This window comes from Phytophthora cinnamomi (genome assembly GCF_018691715.1).
Source record: "Phytophthora cinnamomi strain GKB4 chromosome Unknown Contig104, whole genome shotgun sequence".
Taxonomy (NCBI): Eukaryota; Oomycota; class Peronosporomycetes; order Peronosporales; family Peronosporaceae; genus Phytophthora; species Phytophthora cinnamomi.
The window spans coordinates 873,363-888,473 of NW_027151037.1; the positions used below are offsets into that span (position 1 = coordinate 873,363).

The following is a 15,111-nucleotide window of genomic DNA, read 5'->3' on the forward strand; positions in this document are numbered from 1 at the left end:
GCTACATAAGCTACACTACCGCTTCTGCTGCACTGCGCATGTCCTGCCTTCACGTCTTCTCCGCAGCGACGGGCCATCTGGGTCTTCATGACAGTCCGATACTCGTCTAAGACGAAGTGGAACCTGATGTACCCTGGGCCGTCTGCAGGTTGCCCTCGTAGTAGACCTGCCACAGCTGCACGAACACCACGATGTACACCACCAGCAGCGAGCCGAACACGTTGGCCGTAAATGTCGCGGCCGTGTGGTCCCAACCACAGTACTCCGTGATACTCATCTTGACCATGGGGTAGAACTGACTCATCACGAAGAAGCCGAAGAACATAGCAGACACGTAGTTCCACGGGTTCGTGGCGTTCTCGTACTCAAAGAACCGAATCAGCGCCACCAGTTGACTAAAGAGCAGCGTGAAGAAGAAGAGCACGTTGGGGATCTCTGTCCACGACGTCTTCTGACCGGCACCCGTGTTGGCCCACGACTTGTCTTTGCCCGTCACACGCGCCTGGATAGCCTCCACAATAGCCATCATCGTGATGAAGGAGAAGGAGAACCAGGTCTGCTGGGCACGCCACACATCGTTGTTGTCGACGGCGCGGTTGGCCAGCAGGTTGAGTACCCAACGGCAGAACGTCACGGGCAAGAAAGAGTACAGGAACTTGGTACCACGAGCGTAGATGGGAGCGTCACCCGTACACAGGTAGTAAATAGCGATCGCCACGTAACACAGAGCGGGAATGGAACCGAACGGGTAGAGCACCGAGTCGTAGAAGAACATCTTGCGCGGGAACGCAAGCGCCGGCTTCGGGTCCGGGGCAGGCACACGCGGCGGACGCCAGTCCGGGTCGACCTCGCTCTCATTCTTCATGAGCAGAATCTGCACGGCACCCTTGGCCCAACGCTTCTTCTGACCCATGGCAGCAGCGACCGTTTCGGGCACGGCACCTTCGCACAGACGAATGCGGTCCTTGGCATCACCCTCGAAATCCTTGCGGAAGTACACCGAGTCCCAGCCAGAAGTGTGCAGCACGTTACCCGTGTAGGCATCTTCCGTCTGGGTACCGTACTGAATGCCACCGATGGAGTCGAAAGCCTGGCGACGGAAAACGGCGTTGGTACCGGCGAAAGCTGCCGAGTCGAAACCATCACGACCACACTGTACAGCGTCGAAGAAAATGGTGTTCTTGTGTCCACACGGGTCTCCCATGATGGTCAGCTGGGGCGTGTCCTCGAAGTACTGAGGAGTCTGCACGTACGACACCTGGTTCCAGGAAATGTCGTCACTGTACTGGCGGCCTCCGCCGTCCACAGCCTCGCCCTCCGAGAAGAAGAACGGCAGCACGGCAAGCAAGAACTTCGGGTGCGGCTTCATATCATTATCCAGAATCAGCAAGTACTTGCCATCGGCACCTTCGTTGAAGAGGGCGTTGTTGATGTTACCAGCCTTGGAGTGGTGCGTTTCGGGCTTCATGCGACCGATGAAAGTCACACGCGGGATACCGCGGTCACGGTAGTCGTAGTCGTCCGACAGTGAACCAACAGCACAGTCGCGACGCTGCACGCCCTTGCTTCCCTCTTTGCGGAGCTCACGCACAGAGCTGTGCTGGCGACGCCACGTCTTCAGGGACTGATCGTCCTGCACAGGGCCGACCACGCGCTCGTGCATGATGCGAGCGACGTCGCCACGCAGGTCACCACAAATCTCAATCACCTTGGTGTTGACCGTAACCTTGAAGTGGTTGTTGGCGTCCCACACAGACTTGGCGTAACCATCATCAAGGATGAAAATGTGCAGCAGCTCCGGAGGGTACTGCATCGCAAGACAGTTCTTCAGCGTAGCCATGGAGTCCGTCACAGGTTCCATGTAGTGACACAGGAAGATGTCGACGGTCGGCCACTGCTCTTTCGGGATAGGCGGTTTGAAGTCGTTCATGTAACGGGCGCCACGACGAATCGGACGCCACATACTGAAGTTGAACAGCAGACCCAGGAAGTAGTTGAGGAACTCGCTAAAGATCATCATCGCGTACATGAGCCACGACATGAACGGCACGTTCTTGATGCAGTAACCCTCGCCGGAAGAGGAGTCGAAGTTGACCGTTGAACTGTAGCAGCCCGAAATCTCGCTGCTGGGCAGCTCACTGCAGGGAAGCGTGGGGCGGGCGTGGTCGCAGAAGTACTGCTGCGGGTACATCGTAGTCAAGTAGTACAGCCAGAAGATACCGGTGGCAGCCGTACCGAAGTAGAAGACGTGGAACATGCCACTACCCGACATCTTGTACTTGCGGATGTTGGGCGTGTCAACGGGCTCAGCGGCGCGGTTGGCGATCGAGTAGGTCGACATGGCGAACGAGCGGAATGAAGGCTCGTAATAGTTGCGCACGCCGGCGATCGAGTCGTTGTACTGGCTCATCTTGCCGTCGGGGCCCTGCACACCCGAGTCCATGAAGCGGATGCTGCGGCTGTTGTCCTTCATGCTCACGCCGCCCTCCTTGGCGTGCTTGGGGTCGACAAACGACGTCGTGCTGAGGTACGTGCGGTGCGGCACCTGCTGCCAGCGGTCGGGCACTTGAGACTTGTTGTTCATCGTGACCGACGGCATCTGCGCCTGCGAGATGCTGACGTTCGGGTCGGCGTCGTCCGAGGGCATTGCCTCACCACACTCGGTACAGAAGGCCGTGCCGCTGGGCACCGTGGCGAAACAGTTCTCGCACACGAGGCGCACGCGCTCGTTCATGGTCTGGGCAGGCAGCGTGGCGCCCGTGGGCAGCTCCGGCATCTGCTCCTCGACGGGGCCGAGCTGGGCGTGCGCACCAACGCGGTTGTAGCACATGAGTCCCCAGCGCATGGAGAGCTGGTTGAGGCCGCCGACCACGAAGACGGCGCCCCAGATGAGGAACATGAGCGTCTGCGCGCTGCTGTCGATGCCCTTGAGCGCGGCCGAGCCGCCGTCCTGGATGGAGGTGTAGGCCACGTCCGACAGAACAGCCGTCGAGTCGATGAGGCGGGACACGCCGTCCGAGGCCATCCAGCCGCCCGTGATGGCCGAGAAGATGATGTACTTGAAGCGGTGGTTCTCCAGCTCCGACGTCTTGGACGACGAGCAGCACACGAGCTCGAAGATGATCATGAAGGCGATGACGAACTCCTGGCGCGCCAGCTGGTTGTCTGACGGGAAGAGTTTCACGCCGTCGTACGCGTCCACGAGCAGCAGGTAGCAGGCGATGATGCCGCCTGTGACGAGGATCAGGATGTACGGGCCGAAGACCGTCATGAAGCCCACGATGAGGGCGATCACGAAGCCCGCGCCGCCGCCGGCCGCCACGGCGATCCACTCGTTGGTGCTTGTCAGCGACGAGATGGCGGTGAAGGCGACCACGAATCCCCTGAGGTGGAATATCACAACAGCGGAAAATCAAATTAGTGTCTGGAACGTTCCAAAATTAGAACCGAAACGACACCCAATAGTGCGCCCTCGTTTCAGAATTGGAGCAGGAGTGATGGTCAGTGCGGCACGTACATGGCGAAGGCCGAGAGGAACTGCGTCGTCACGAAGAGCGAGCGAGCGCCGAGGGACAGCGACGACCAGCCGCCGCAGGACAGCGACACGCCGCCCAGGATGCCCACGACGGAGGCGATGATGCCCGCGCCGGTGAGCCCCATGCTGCTGCTGCTGGAGAGAGCCCGCTGCTACAGTGGTTGGCTGTGTGAGGGGAGGGGGGTGAGTGTTCCTCTGTCTTGGTCCGTCCGGCAGACGCGCTACGAAGGGTAAGGCGCCGCTCTCAGTCGCTGGACGAGGGGAGGCGCGCTTTGGTCTGCTGCCGAGTGAACACAAAACCAGAAATGAGGCCTCGGGAGCGCTCGGTTTCCGCGCCGGGTGTTTTCTCTGTGGGGGCCCGGCCGTTTCCCCCTGGCGTGCGATCGACGCGATAAATTACCGATAAATTACGGGAGAATCCATAACTGAAAAAAGACAGGGCGCAGAGAAGAGCCACAACTGGCTCCTCGCGACTCAGGATCGACAGGAGTTTCAGCGCCCATTTTCGCAGGTCTAGGCTATTGCTTTGCATGTACTTCCATGTAGCGACTTGCTGGTGGGGTGCAATAGCTCTGGGTTGTTCTATTCGCCTGCCAGGCGAAACCTCCTGCCGTTAACGGCGGGGACGGAGCCTGTGCGGCTGAGCTACAGGGAGCAAGGCTCCGGGTTAATGGATCTTGGTCATGGCGTTGCATCAGCGGGCTTTCCCCGGGAGCATTGCAGCCGGCCTGTCACCGCGGCCGCCATTACCGCGACAACACGAGGCGTCCCGACTAGCGCAGCGGAAGAGACCGCCTCCGCATGCACGCACGCATGTGGCGGCCGGCGCAATAAGACTCGGTCGCCGTGTGGCTCGCGTCCGCTACCGCCGTCGCCGCCATGGGGTCCGCGTGGCCAGCGCAATTTCAGTGCCGATGGGCTCGAACCCATATGACAAGTGTGATCTCATGCCGGTGGGTGTGCGGCAACCAGCCGTCCTAGACGCCATGGAGCTTATCCGCAGCTGGCAGGCTCGTGCGATCGATTGCCTTGAGTCCCTGGAGCTCGCGAGTGACAGCCCCTCGTCTCGTCGCGACAGCCTTCTCCTCGCGTGCCGTCGACGACTGCTGTTAAAGCGGGGCCGTCCGCCGCGAGCCAACGAGCCGCGGAGCACTTCAACCTGGCGCTAAAGCTCGCCTGGACAGCCTCGCCGTGAGCGCAGCCAGCCATTTTGGCTGGGCGGCACCGCTCCTCGTCGCGCCGCAGAATTCAGGCCGCGCTGATGGGCGTCACCGCAGTGGCACCTCCAGCCTGGATGGAGTCCAGCCTTCGTGCCCAAATATTGCCAAGCAGAAAAATCCACACTGCCGCCTCCAAATCCCTCAGCTGCCCAGCGCTGGACTGCTCGGATGGCTGGGCACGGCACCGCTCGGCACCGCGACGATACTCGCGGAGCTCGCCCAGGAGCTGCCGGAGCCGCCGACGCCGCCGCGGAGATAATAAATGCGACGGTGAGCGGGGGATGCCGCCGGCTCACCCGTCCACCAAGACGCATGCACAGCCAGCTTCACCAAGACGCTGCAGTCTGGCGGCGCTGGTGGTTTCTCAAATTTTCGCCGTGACGATCGCGTCAATGGGCGAACCGTCGCTGGCCATCTGGCGCGAACTGACTCGCAATCTATCGGTAAATTACCGGGGCGTTTTGGGGCGGCAACCGCCGCCGGGCGCGGGCCGGTCCCCACTCTGTATTTTTCTCTTGGCGCAGTCGCAAGGCGAGGGCACAGAGCTCACCACCTCCACTTCTGACACGGCGGTGGTCCCCACATACATTAGCCCGCCCACACACACGCAATGGCCGCAGCAGGACTCGGACTCGGGCGGTGCGCGCTGGCGCTGCTGCTGCTGGCGCAGGCCGCGCAGGCCAAGAACTACTTTAACCAGTCGGCGGGCTACGTGATCGAGATCTCGACGGACGACTGGAGCAACTACGACACGAACGGCGGCTGCGTGACGTGCCCCTACACGTGCATCGCGCCCACGGAGAGCTACGACGGCACCACCATCAACTCGAGCAACACGACGCAGACGGCGTCGCTGCCCAGCATCTACACGCAGGTGCAGAGCAACGGCTGCTGCTACGCGTCCTCGGCCACGACGCAGCCGTCGTGCTCGAGCGAGGCCAGCCCGTCCACCGCCGAGAACTGCGGCTTCCTGTACGGCCCCACGCTCGAGTGGCGCATCAACAACGCGCTCAAGCCGCTGAGCGACAGCATGACGGCCATCCTCTTCGCCTCCACGGACTGCAAGAGCTTTTGGGCCGTGGGCAAGCAGGACATCCGCTACACGAGCAACACCAAGAGCATCAAGGGCTCCAAGATGATCCAGCACGGCTGCTACGGCGACCCGAACGGCACGCCCATGGTGCTCAGCGGCTGCCTCACCAGCCAGCTCACGTACTCCAAGACCAAGTCGTACACGTGGAAGAACCTGGCCGAGAAGTGCGAGGGCCTGGCCGGCCGCTGCGTCATCACGAACGCCGTGTGGGAGGAGCACCTCAAGTGCTGCACGTCGCGCACGGGCCTGGCCTCGGACTGGGACACGACGTACGAGGTGTACACCAAGACGCCGTCCAAGACGACGACGCTGAGCGGCGCCGCCATCACGGGCATCGTCATCGGCGGCGTGGCGCTGCTTATTTGCCTCATCCACTTCGGCGCCAAGGTGCGCGAACGCGCTCGCCAGACGGCTCTGATGCGCGAGCAGGAGGCCACCGACGACTACGAGGAGATCATGACGCCGCTCACAACCGCCGACAAGCAGCCCGTGGCGCTGCAACGCCCCATCGGCCCGGCGAGCCTCGACGTCTCCCTGCACGAGGGCGACCAGATCTACCGCAAAAAGGACGACGAGCTGCTCTTCGAGGGCGACATGTACTAGGCTTCTCATACCCCGACAGTGCAATGTCGTTGGAATGGCTGCTCGTCCCGCTCAAAAATTCATCCCTATTTTGTTTGTCTAGTGGTGCTGCGTTGCTGCTTTAGATGCTGTCGACGTCGGTCTGGCTCAGTCCTTCGTAGCACGTGAGGCCCGCGGCGTTCTGGGTCGTGTCCGCGGCGCCCTTGGACTTGAGGTACTCGGCCAGCTCCGTGTGCTTGTACGCGTACAGGTAGTGGAGCGCCGTGTTGCCGTTCAGGTTCTGTAGGTTCATGTCGGCGCGGCGGCGCAACAGGAACTTGGCCAGCCGCTTGTTGCCCTGCTGGCACACGAGGATGAACAGCGTGTTGCCGTGGTTGTCGCGCGTGTTCACGTCCACGCCCTGGTCCAGCGCCAGCTCGAGCTAATGGACAACAGCACAAGAGAGAGGTGAGACCAACGGACGGACCTGGCTCAGGGCAAGTCGAACACGACGGCAGCGTACGCCTTCGAGGTTGTTGTTGCGCGCGCAGAGCAGAGCGCGAGCCTCGCGCTGCTCCTTGGTCTCGTTCTGCTGACTCGAGTCAGGATCGAACATGTCGTCGCTGGGCTCGCCCTCGTTCTTGGCCACTGCTCCGCGTCGGATGACCGCGCTGGGCGTCCCGGACGCCTGTTGTGTGCGCAGGAACTCGGCCCATTGCATCTTCTTCTGCTGCAAGTCCTCCGCTGGCCGCGGCACGAAGTGCGCTCGCAACTCGGGGATGAACTCGGGCGGCTCGTACGGCGAACAATCTGCGGGGTCCAGCATGCCTACGGGCGTGGCGTGGTTGGTCTGGTTGATGAAGCTTGAGCGAGGGCCCTCCGTGTGCGCTTTGTAGACGCTCCGAGCGAAGTTTGGCGGCAAGCGTGAGGTTTTGAGCCGCTTCCAGCCTTCGCCTCGACGATTGATGGGCTGGGCAGCTTTCGCTCGGGCTGGCTGCACCAGTTGAAGCTGGAGTTTCGCCATCTTGGCGGCCACCAGCGCCGACTTGGATCGGTCCATGCCTTCCCCCATCAGAGCTGCCATCTCGTCGTTCAGGTCTACTTGTCGAGCGTCGTTTTCATCCACTTCTTCGTCCTCGAAGATGAGACTTCGTCTGCCGGTGCGAACTGTGGCTCGAGATGCTGGTCGAGACCGTGACGACAGACCAAGCTTCGCCTTCAGCTGCTGCACGAAGTGCTCGTCTTCGAGTAGAGCTTGTATCAACGCGGCTTGGGCCTCCGTATTCGCCCGTTGCTTTGCGGTGATGGAGGGGACAACCGAATTCGCTGCCGAGAACTTCGACGCTGCGGAAAATGTGCTACGATGCGTCGTGGGTGGCCTGGAAGCCTCGCCGTCGTCCTTCTCGTCGCTCGTCTCCCAGTCCTCCGGTGGTTCCCACAGAAATCGCCGAGCTACAGGCAGCCCCGAGTTGAGCGAGTGGTAAAACACGACGCCACTTTCGTCTACAGTGAGCTCTCGCATTTCCCAGAAACCCTGTTGCTCAAGCACGATTGATCCCGCCAGTCGATGAGCCCATTCCTGCTCTACAGCTTCTTCCGTTGCGCTATTGATGCCACCTTTGCTTCGAGCCTCAGCTTGAGCCGCCGCAGCTTCGAGTTCCTGCTCCAACCTCTTCTGCTCCTGACGTTTAGCTTCGAGTGCTAGTCGACCAGCTTCGAGCTTCTGCTCGATCTCGTAGAGCTTCTTCTCGTATGCTGCTCGAGCCTCACGCTCTGCGACCATGGCCAAATAGTTCGATAACCGGGCACCCAACACGTTCACCATGGTCTCGTGGGCCATTGCTACGCTGAAGTAGGTCGGGTCGTTCGGTCCGCTGGTCAAATGGTTCTGGATCACGTAGAGCATATCCTTCTCCATACGACGCCGGCACAAATGCATCTCGACCGGGTCGGTCTCGTGCCAGCAATATCGACCGCAGACTCCAGGAGCATTTGGGTAGGCGGTGGTAACGCTGCAATACTGCGCTACTACGTCGTAGCGTGGTGCCATCGTGCGTCCTTGTGACAGCAAAAACCACTGCCGGAAGTTATGTCTATCCGTGAACTCGCTCCAGCCTCGCCGATGACCCACAGGTGCAGACGGCAGCTCCGTTAGCTGTAACCAGTGATCTTCTTCCTGCGCAGCGTCGTTGAGCAGCGCTATGGTTCCAGGCAGCAAGTCGTCCAGTATTGACTCCAGACGCGTACTCAACAGACTTCTCAAACAGGGAGATACGAACGCCATAACCCGACCGAAGTTTGCTTCGGCTTCTGCGAGAGTGTAGAACGCAGCTTCCAGCTCTGGAGGTGGCATCTTGGAACCAACATGCCATGCAAACCACAACGGCGACAATATTGGTGCATCTAGCGCTAGGACAAGCATCACGAGGATGGAATTCGATGAAGACAGCACGCTGTTTCGCGCAAACAGAGCTACCGCCTTGGTGTACTCCGGTGGAGCAGCACCATCCTTTGAAACTTCATGATCTGGTTCATATCTCCACCAAAGCACGGGTGTGCTCCCGACAAGCGTGACGCCTGGCACTCGTTCCAGGACGTTGGGCTGGGCTTCGTGATCCCATCTACCACAGACAAGCAAACTCAAAGGACGGAAGGGGGTCCCTCCTCTTGATGCAGCTTTCCGCCGCCGAGTGCTTGCAGAATGCATCAACGACGCTTGTGAGCTGCTAGTGGGCATTTTGCCGTGGTAGGACGGCCCACCTCCGATGGAGACTGTTTGTTTCAGCGCTCTTGCGCTCGAAATCGACTGGATCTGCGAATATCCTTCCCGAATGGCTTGTTCATCTCGACGCCCGCTTAGTGAGCGGCTTTCAGGGTCGACCAGCTCGCTTTCGTCCTCACGGGCCTCCTCCAATATACGATGCCTTGTGGGTTGGTGGTTGAAGTGATCGAGGTTGGTCAGCCAGATGTGGTTCACGTCGAAGATGAATGTTTTGGTCAAGTTGCGTTTGCGGGTCTCGGCTTGTGTGCGCAGGTTCTCCAGGTTTTGCAGCGTCTCGAACAGCGCGCATATCGGATGTCGCGTCACAATGGGGATGACCGCGAGACTCGCCTGCTCCTTGGAATTGGCACTGCCGCACGTTTCGATCTCCTGCTGCTGCTTCTTGAGCTCCACAAAGGCGAACCACAGCGTCTCTCGATCCTTTTCTGACCGATACTTGACAAACAGATCGTCCGACAGCCAGCTCGTCGGCCCCTGCAGCTCCATGCTCGTCAGCAACGCCAATGCATCGCCCTCGACGCTTTTCGCGCTGCGGCCTTTAGGATACACTCGCGGGTGGTGCTCGCAGCCCGTGATCTTGTCGGGCTTGGCCCAGCACGCGTTGCACATGCGTTTGTCCACTGCATGGTCCGATCGGTGCGCCGGAGAGCCCACCCCCGTTGCGTCATGCAGACCCATCTTGCGCAGCAGCAGCGCCACGTTGTCCACTTCGTGCAGCGCCTTCTTGAGCTTCGGACCTGGCGGCGTCCCCGCCGGCACTCCGAATCCCCCCGGGTCAGCTCGAAGCTTCGTCAGCGACTTGTACAGCGGCGACTCGAGCAGCTTGAGCGCCGACGAGCGTTTTCCCGGCGTGTTGTTGGAGCCCACAGCTGGTTTGCCTTTGCGGTTGATCGCCGGCAAGTGCAGCGGCGAGTAGATGCTCCCGGGCGGCACGTACGCCACTGGAGAGCGCGGCGGTGGCAGCCTCGGCAGCGATCCGTCGTCTATCACCGCCTCGCTGCTGGAATGCTCACTTCGGCTGGGCGAACGCAGCGGCCTCGTTGTTTGCTGCTGGTTGCTGCTGGTATTGGCCGCAGACACCGGCGCCGTGATGATGAGCGAGCCACCGGACGCGTACGTGACTCGCAGCTCTTCTCGCGTGGGCGTGGTGGTCTCCGCTGCATTCTGGGCGGACGCTTTGGCGAGCGCGACGCGATCTCTGGCGGCCTGCTGCTGCTGCTTCTTGTTCTGCTGCTTGAGGATCTTCCGGGCCGTGGACTCGACGCTGTTGAGGAACGTGGTGAGATCGTCCATCGTGGGCTCCGGTGTCGTCTACAGGAAGCAGACGCCGCGCATGGTCGAGCCGCCAAGGCGCTCGAGTGTGCTGCACATGAAGGGGCACAACCGTTACGCTGCTGTCTCAAGGGAATCAGACGATATATAACAGTTCTCGAATGCACATGAGCAACGCTACGGATACGTTCATTCAAATTCATCAATCACCACCTCTGCATGTCGCCACCAACCTGCTTCGGGCCTCGCGCCATGCGCTACGGAAACCTACCTAAGCTACCTGCGTCCACCACCGGAACACGGTCAATAAAATCAGGTCAATAAACTCATCTGCCATCTCCACCGCCGACTCAGTTCTTGAGCGTCACGCGCGACTTGAAGGCGTCGTAGCGGCACTTGCCGTACGCCAGGAAGTCGAAGTCGATCTCCGACTGCGCCGCCTGGATGTAGCCCCACACGGCCCAGAACATGTGCGACGCCAGCGAGTACGTGTTGGCCTCCAGCCTCAGCTGCTCGATCTCGTTGTCGCTCACGTCGTTCTCGTCGCCGTCCTTCCCCGCCAGGTACGCGCGGCAGAAGTTGCGCTGCTGCTCCTCCGTCGGGTACTTGGTGAAGTCGCCCAGGTGCGCGTTCACCGTCTTGTGGTAGTCGTACGCCCACTCGCAGAAGTGGTTGCCCAGGTCGTAGCCGCGCGGGTTGTAGCTCGTGTACTCGAAGTCGATGAGCACGGCATCGCCCGCGTCGTTCTTCATGATGTTGCCGTACTGCAGGTCGTTGTGGCTCAGCACCATGGGGGACGGCACCTGCGCCAGGATCTTCTCCAGCTCGTCCACGTCCTTGGCCAGCTGCTTCAGGTCCAGCACGCCCTTGAACTTGTCGGCCGTGCACTTGACGCGCGCCACCTCCAGCAGCTTGCGCGTGCTCGAGAGGTACGTGGGCTGGCGCTCGATGTCGATGTCCAGCTCGTGGAAGACGCGCAGCTGCTTGGCGATGACGCGGGACTCGTCCGGCTGCCGCATGCGCTTGCTGGTGTACGTGGAGCCGTGGATGAGCTTCTCGGCGCGGCCGTTGGCGAACTGGCCCAGCAGCTCCACGCCGATCTTCTTGTCGCTCAGCAGCTGGAACAGCCGCGTCTCCTCCACGCGCGAGAAGAAGGACTCGGTGCCCTCGCCGTACACGCGCACGAGCACGTCGCGGTCCTTGCCGTCGGGCTTGTGCACGGCGAAGATGAGGTTGGTCATGGCGCCGCCCAGGTGCTCCACGTCCACGCTGTCGGGCTGCACGTCGCTCCAGCTGGGCATGCTCTTGGTCAGCGTGGCCACGATGGATGCCTGCAGCTTGAGCTTGGCCTTGTCCACGACGGCGACGGCCGCCAGGTACGGCGCCACCACGACGGCGTCCTCCGTCATGTTGTTGTTGTTGCTGAACGCCATGGCCAGTGCGTGTGAATGCGTGTGCGAGCGGTTGTGGGTACGTCCGAAGCGGCGACTTGGGCGGCACGAGGCAAAACGAGGAATGACGCTGTGCTTGGCACCACGGTCTCAGTCAGGGTCTCTCCGAATTTGTACGGATCCGTTCTCTCCGAATTGATGTATATTCGTACTTTAATGAATTGTATACTCGGTGTAAGTGGGCTTCTCATTTTTGCCCGCGACAGCTGCAAATTGCGCGGGTAGAAGAGAAGCTCGCCATGAATTCTCTGCCCCCCATGCTGCGCTGAGCTGCGCCCGGCAACCTGCTGAGCAGCCGTTGCCGCCCTGCATGCACAGCCTGCGAGAAGCGAAAAATGCCATGTGCGGCTAGAGAGGAGCCGCGATCAGCACAGGAGCCCCAAGGAAAGACAGGCCCTGGGCCACTTCGGCCGGAGATACGAGTGGCTTCACTTCCGTGCAACGGCGAAAAAGAACCCTTTGGAACGGCGTGTTCCGCAGCGGCGTGTTTGTTTCACGAGATGTCGCTCCTTCAGCTCCGCTTCGGGGCTGGGAGGCTTTGCGAGCCTCCTCTGCGTGCGGACGGCTCGCGTCAGTCGGGGTGTGCCCCGACGCTGACCGAGAGCTGACAGCCACCATGCAGGAAACGTGATGCAGAAATGGCCGTGTCCAAAACCAGCTGGCCCCGAGCGTCCATCCCCCCGGTCCGTCCATCAAAACAGCGAAGCGAGTCTGCCACCAGCGCTGCTGCATATTACTTAAGTATCATGCTAGCGTTATTGATGGCGTGTGTATAATTCACAGGCCACACGCGGCACGTGCTCGTTCAAACAAGCGATAGGGCTGCTTCGTACCGGCGGAAATGAGAGCGACCGACACCCACAGCCCCACGATTCGAGACGCCGTCCGAGCGTCAAATCAGCTGGCCGACCGCGCAGCCGGGCCACACGGCAGTGCACGTTGCAGTGCGCGTGGGTGAAGTGCAAGGAGGTACAATTGGCATTCACGAGCTTACTGTTCAGACTAGACGGCGCGCTGTGCACGCGGATTACACGCGATGGAAAGACCCGCTGCGCATCGACCCGGGCGGCGTGAGCGCCATCCCAATGCGTTCCTCGGTGTACCGGCGATGCTGGTTCTGGCGCTTGTGGCGGGACCAGGCCACGGCGATGCCCGCGACCACGGCGGCCACCGCTGCCGCAGCGGCGATCCCAGTGCCCAGGGCCTGGTCGCTGCCGGAGCTGGTCCCTGGTGTGTTCCCGCTCGAGGTGTCCACCGTGTACGAGGCGGCGCTGTCGCTGGCGCTCCACACGCAGCCCCACGTGCCGGTCGAAGCCCTCTTGCACACGGCGTCGCTTTTCGCGACGCACTTCCCGTTCGAGTAGCTAGCAAAGTAGTTGTGGCAGTCTCCGACAGCTACATCGCCCGGAACGGGGCAGCGATCGCCTGTGGGTGAGTCCCCGTTGCCGCTGCAAACTGCGCCCGTGACGCAGTACGTGGCGTCTCCGTCGATGCGAACGTTCGAGCACATGTTTTCAGCCGTCATCATGGTGCCGTTGCAACTTGCGGCGGAGACTTCTTCTTCGTTGCCAGTCGTGGTGGTGACTCCTGCATTGGAAGTGGCAGTGGGGCTCACTACTTCGTCATCCCATACACAGCCCCAAGGACCGCTGGCGATCTTCTGGCAGACGCTGTCACGTGGGGCCACGCACTCGCCGCCCAGGAAGCTCCTCATGCCGTCTTGGCAATTGTCGACTGCGACGTCGTCCTTGAGCGGGCAAGCATACCCTGTAGGTGCGTCTCCCTCACCGCTGCAAATTTGGTCCGGAATGCAGAATGTAGCGTCGTCCCCGACGCTGATGTCGGTGCAGTCAACAAATCCTGAATCCGAGTACGAGGTTGAGAAGCCTGAACCGCTATAGTAGCCTAGCTCGCTATGGTCAGAGGCATCGCTATGCTTCGAGCCACTGTTGTGGCTTGAATCGCTGCCATAGTCCGAGCCACTGCTGCTGACATCGGAGCTGCCGGAGTCCAGGTCGTCAGTAAATGGAGTCATCTCGTCGCTGCCGTGCGCGCTATCGGAATCCGCAGACTCCGACCCAAGTTGATTCATCGTGCTCGTGGTATCAAGTTGATATGGCAACTGGGTCGAGTTGCGTGTATCCGCGCAAATGGAGAAATGCAGCAGTCGAGCAGCGACACCTGCACAACATTGGCAGCAAGGGTTCTGAGGAGTGCCGCTCCTTGGCGATATGGGATTGGTCTGGGCGATGCTGGGCAACAAGAAGAAACGCCACAGCTCTCCGAGACCTGTCAAGTTAACGGTAGCACACCTCTGATCAGAACGCTTTGCAAGCAAGCACTGCAGCCAAGCAGTGCCAACAGGGAATGGGATGGAGCCGCATCGCCAATTTAGCAGATTGTCTCTACAACGGAACTGCAAATAACATACGCTCTGGGCACGTTACGTGGCCAAATGTACCGGCAATTCTAAACGGTAAGTTGGAGTGAGTTCTTCCATTGAAACGGCAATGCTTCCAGTTTACACAAATTCCATCGCAAGAGGATCAGTGCATATATATAATACATATAATATATATGCTTAATGCGTTCAATGGCGGCAGGACATCTCCTGCTGCATATTGCACTATTTCGTATGACGATGCCAGCGTCATGCTGGTAGTAGAGCCGCTACTTGGCGTTCGGGACCGTTGTCGTTACCGCTGGAGGATCCAGCAGCTCTTTGACCCCATCGTCATCATCTTCTTCAACATGGCCGCCACGGACAACTCCATCGATGGGGGGTTAAGACCGTTAGCACGCTGGTGGTCACATTTCGATACCCCTGGACAGTCGTGACGACAACGGTGGTCTCGTTCACCCGATATGTGGCGGCGACAGTGTCGTTGTCGGTCTGGGTCGTAGTCTCGTCGGTCGTGCCGCTCAGCGAAGAATTTCCGCCCTCTTCTCCCTCGTCGACGACATCTTCTTCCGTCCTAATGACAGTAGTGGCAACAGTCGTGGTTTCATTGACAAAGGAAGCGGTCGTCACCGTGCGATTTTCAAGCACGCCCATGGCAACTGGTAGCGCAGACGTGGGGTCCTGAACGCAGCTTGATTCAGTGGCAAGGCAACGATGGCTAGCGCAAAGCTTAGAAGGCGAAAAGAGGAAGAGGGCTTCATGACCGATACCGGAATTCGGAAGACTGCGCCGGGGC

The 15,111-nt window shown here is 60.4% G+C and overlaps 6 protein-coding genes across 7 annotated transcripts; 1 reads left to right on the plus strand and 5 right to left on the minus strand.

Moving 5' to 3' along the window:
• Window positions 1–106: 106 nt before the first annotated feature.
• IUM83_06071 (cellulose synthase 3) lies at window positions 107–3,660 on the minus strand (the record flags this gene model as incomplete). Its single annotated transcript, XM_067930250.1, has 2 exons — window positions 107–3,383; window positions 3,518–3,660. 2 exons carry the CDS (start codon window positions 3,658–3,660, stop codon window positions 107–109), a joined length of 3,420 nt encoding a protein of 1,139 aa, XP_067782848.1.
• A 1,705-nt stretch (window positions 3,661–5,365) lies between these two features.
• Window positions 5,366–6,451, plus strand: IUM83_06072 (Proteasome subunit beta type-1; the record flags this gene model as incomplete). Its single annotated transcript, XM_067930251.1, has 1 exon — window positions 5,366–6,451. One exon carries the CDS (start codon window positions 5,366–5,368, stop codon window positions 6,449–6,451), a length of 1,086 nt encoding a protein of 361 aa, XP_067782882.1.
• A 100-nt stretch (window positions 6,452–6,551) lies between these two features.
• Window positions 6,552–8,348, minus strand: IUM83_06073 (Acyl-CoA-binding protein; the record flags this gene model as incomplete). Its single annotated transcript, XM_067930252.1, has 2 exons — window positions 6,552–6,851; window positions 6,933–8,348. The coding sequence occupies 2 exons, from the start codon at window positions 8,346–8,348 to the stop codon at window positions 6,552–6,554; spliced, it is 1,716 nt and encodes a 571-aa protein (XP_067782881.1).
• Window positions 8,349–8,881: 533 nt separating this feature from the next.
• Window positions 8,882–10,484, minus strand: IUM83_06074 (Acyl-CoA-binding protein; the record flags this gene model as incomplete). Its single annotated transcript, XM_067930253.1, has 2 exons — window positions 8,882–9,030; window positions 9,170–10,484. The coding sequence occupies 2 exons, from the start codon at window positions 10,482–10,484 to the stop codon at window positions 8,882–8,884; spliced, it is 1,464 nt and encodes a 487-aa protein (XP_067782879.1).
• A 329-nt stretch (window positions 10,485–10,813) lies between these two features.
• Window positions 10,814–11,896, minus strand: IUM83_06075 (the record flags this gene model as incomplete). Of its 2 annotated transcripts, none has more annotated exons than XM_067930255.1 (1): window positions 10,814–11,896. In XM_067930255.1, the coding sequence occupies one exon, from the start codon at window positions 11,894–11,896 to the stop codon at window positions 10,814–10,816; it is 1,083 nt and encodes a 360-aa protein (XP_067782844.1). The 2 variants fall into 2 exon arrangements, with proteins under 2 accessions (XP_067782844.1, XP_067782843.1); XM_067930254.1 differs by having other exon boundaries at window positions 10,814–11,026.
• Window positions 11,897–12,941: 1,045 nt separating this feature from the next.
• On the minus strand, window positions 12,942–14,006 carry IUM83_06076 (Mucin-like protein; the record flags this gene model as incomplete). The annotated part of the gene is made up of 1 exon (XM_067930256.1): window positions 12,942–14,006. The coding sequence occupies one exon, from the start codon at window positions 14,004–14,006 to the stop codon at window positions 12,942–12,944; it is 1,065 nt and encodes a 354-aa protein (XP_067782601.1).
• Window positions 14,007–15,111: the final 1,105 nt, after the last annotated feature.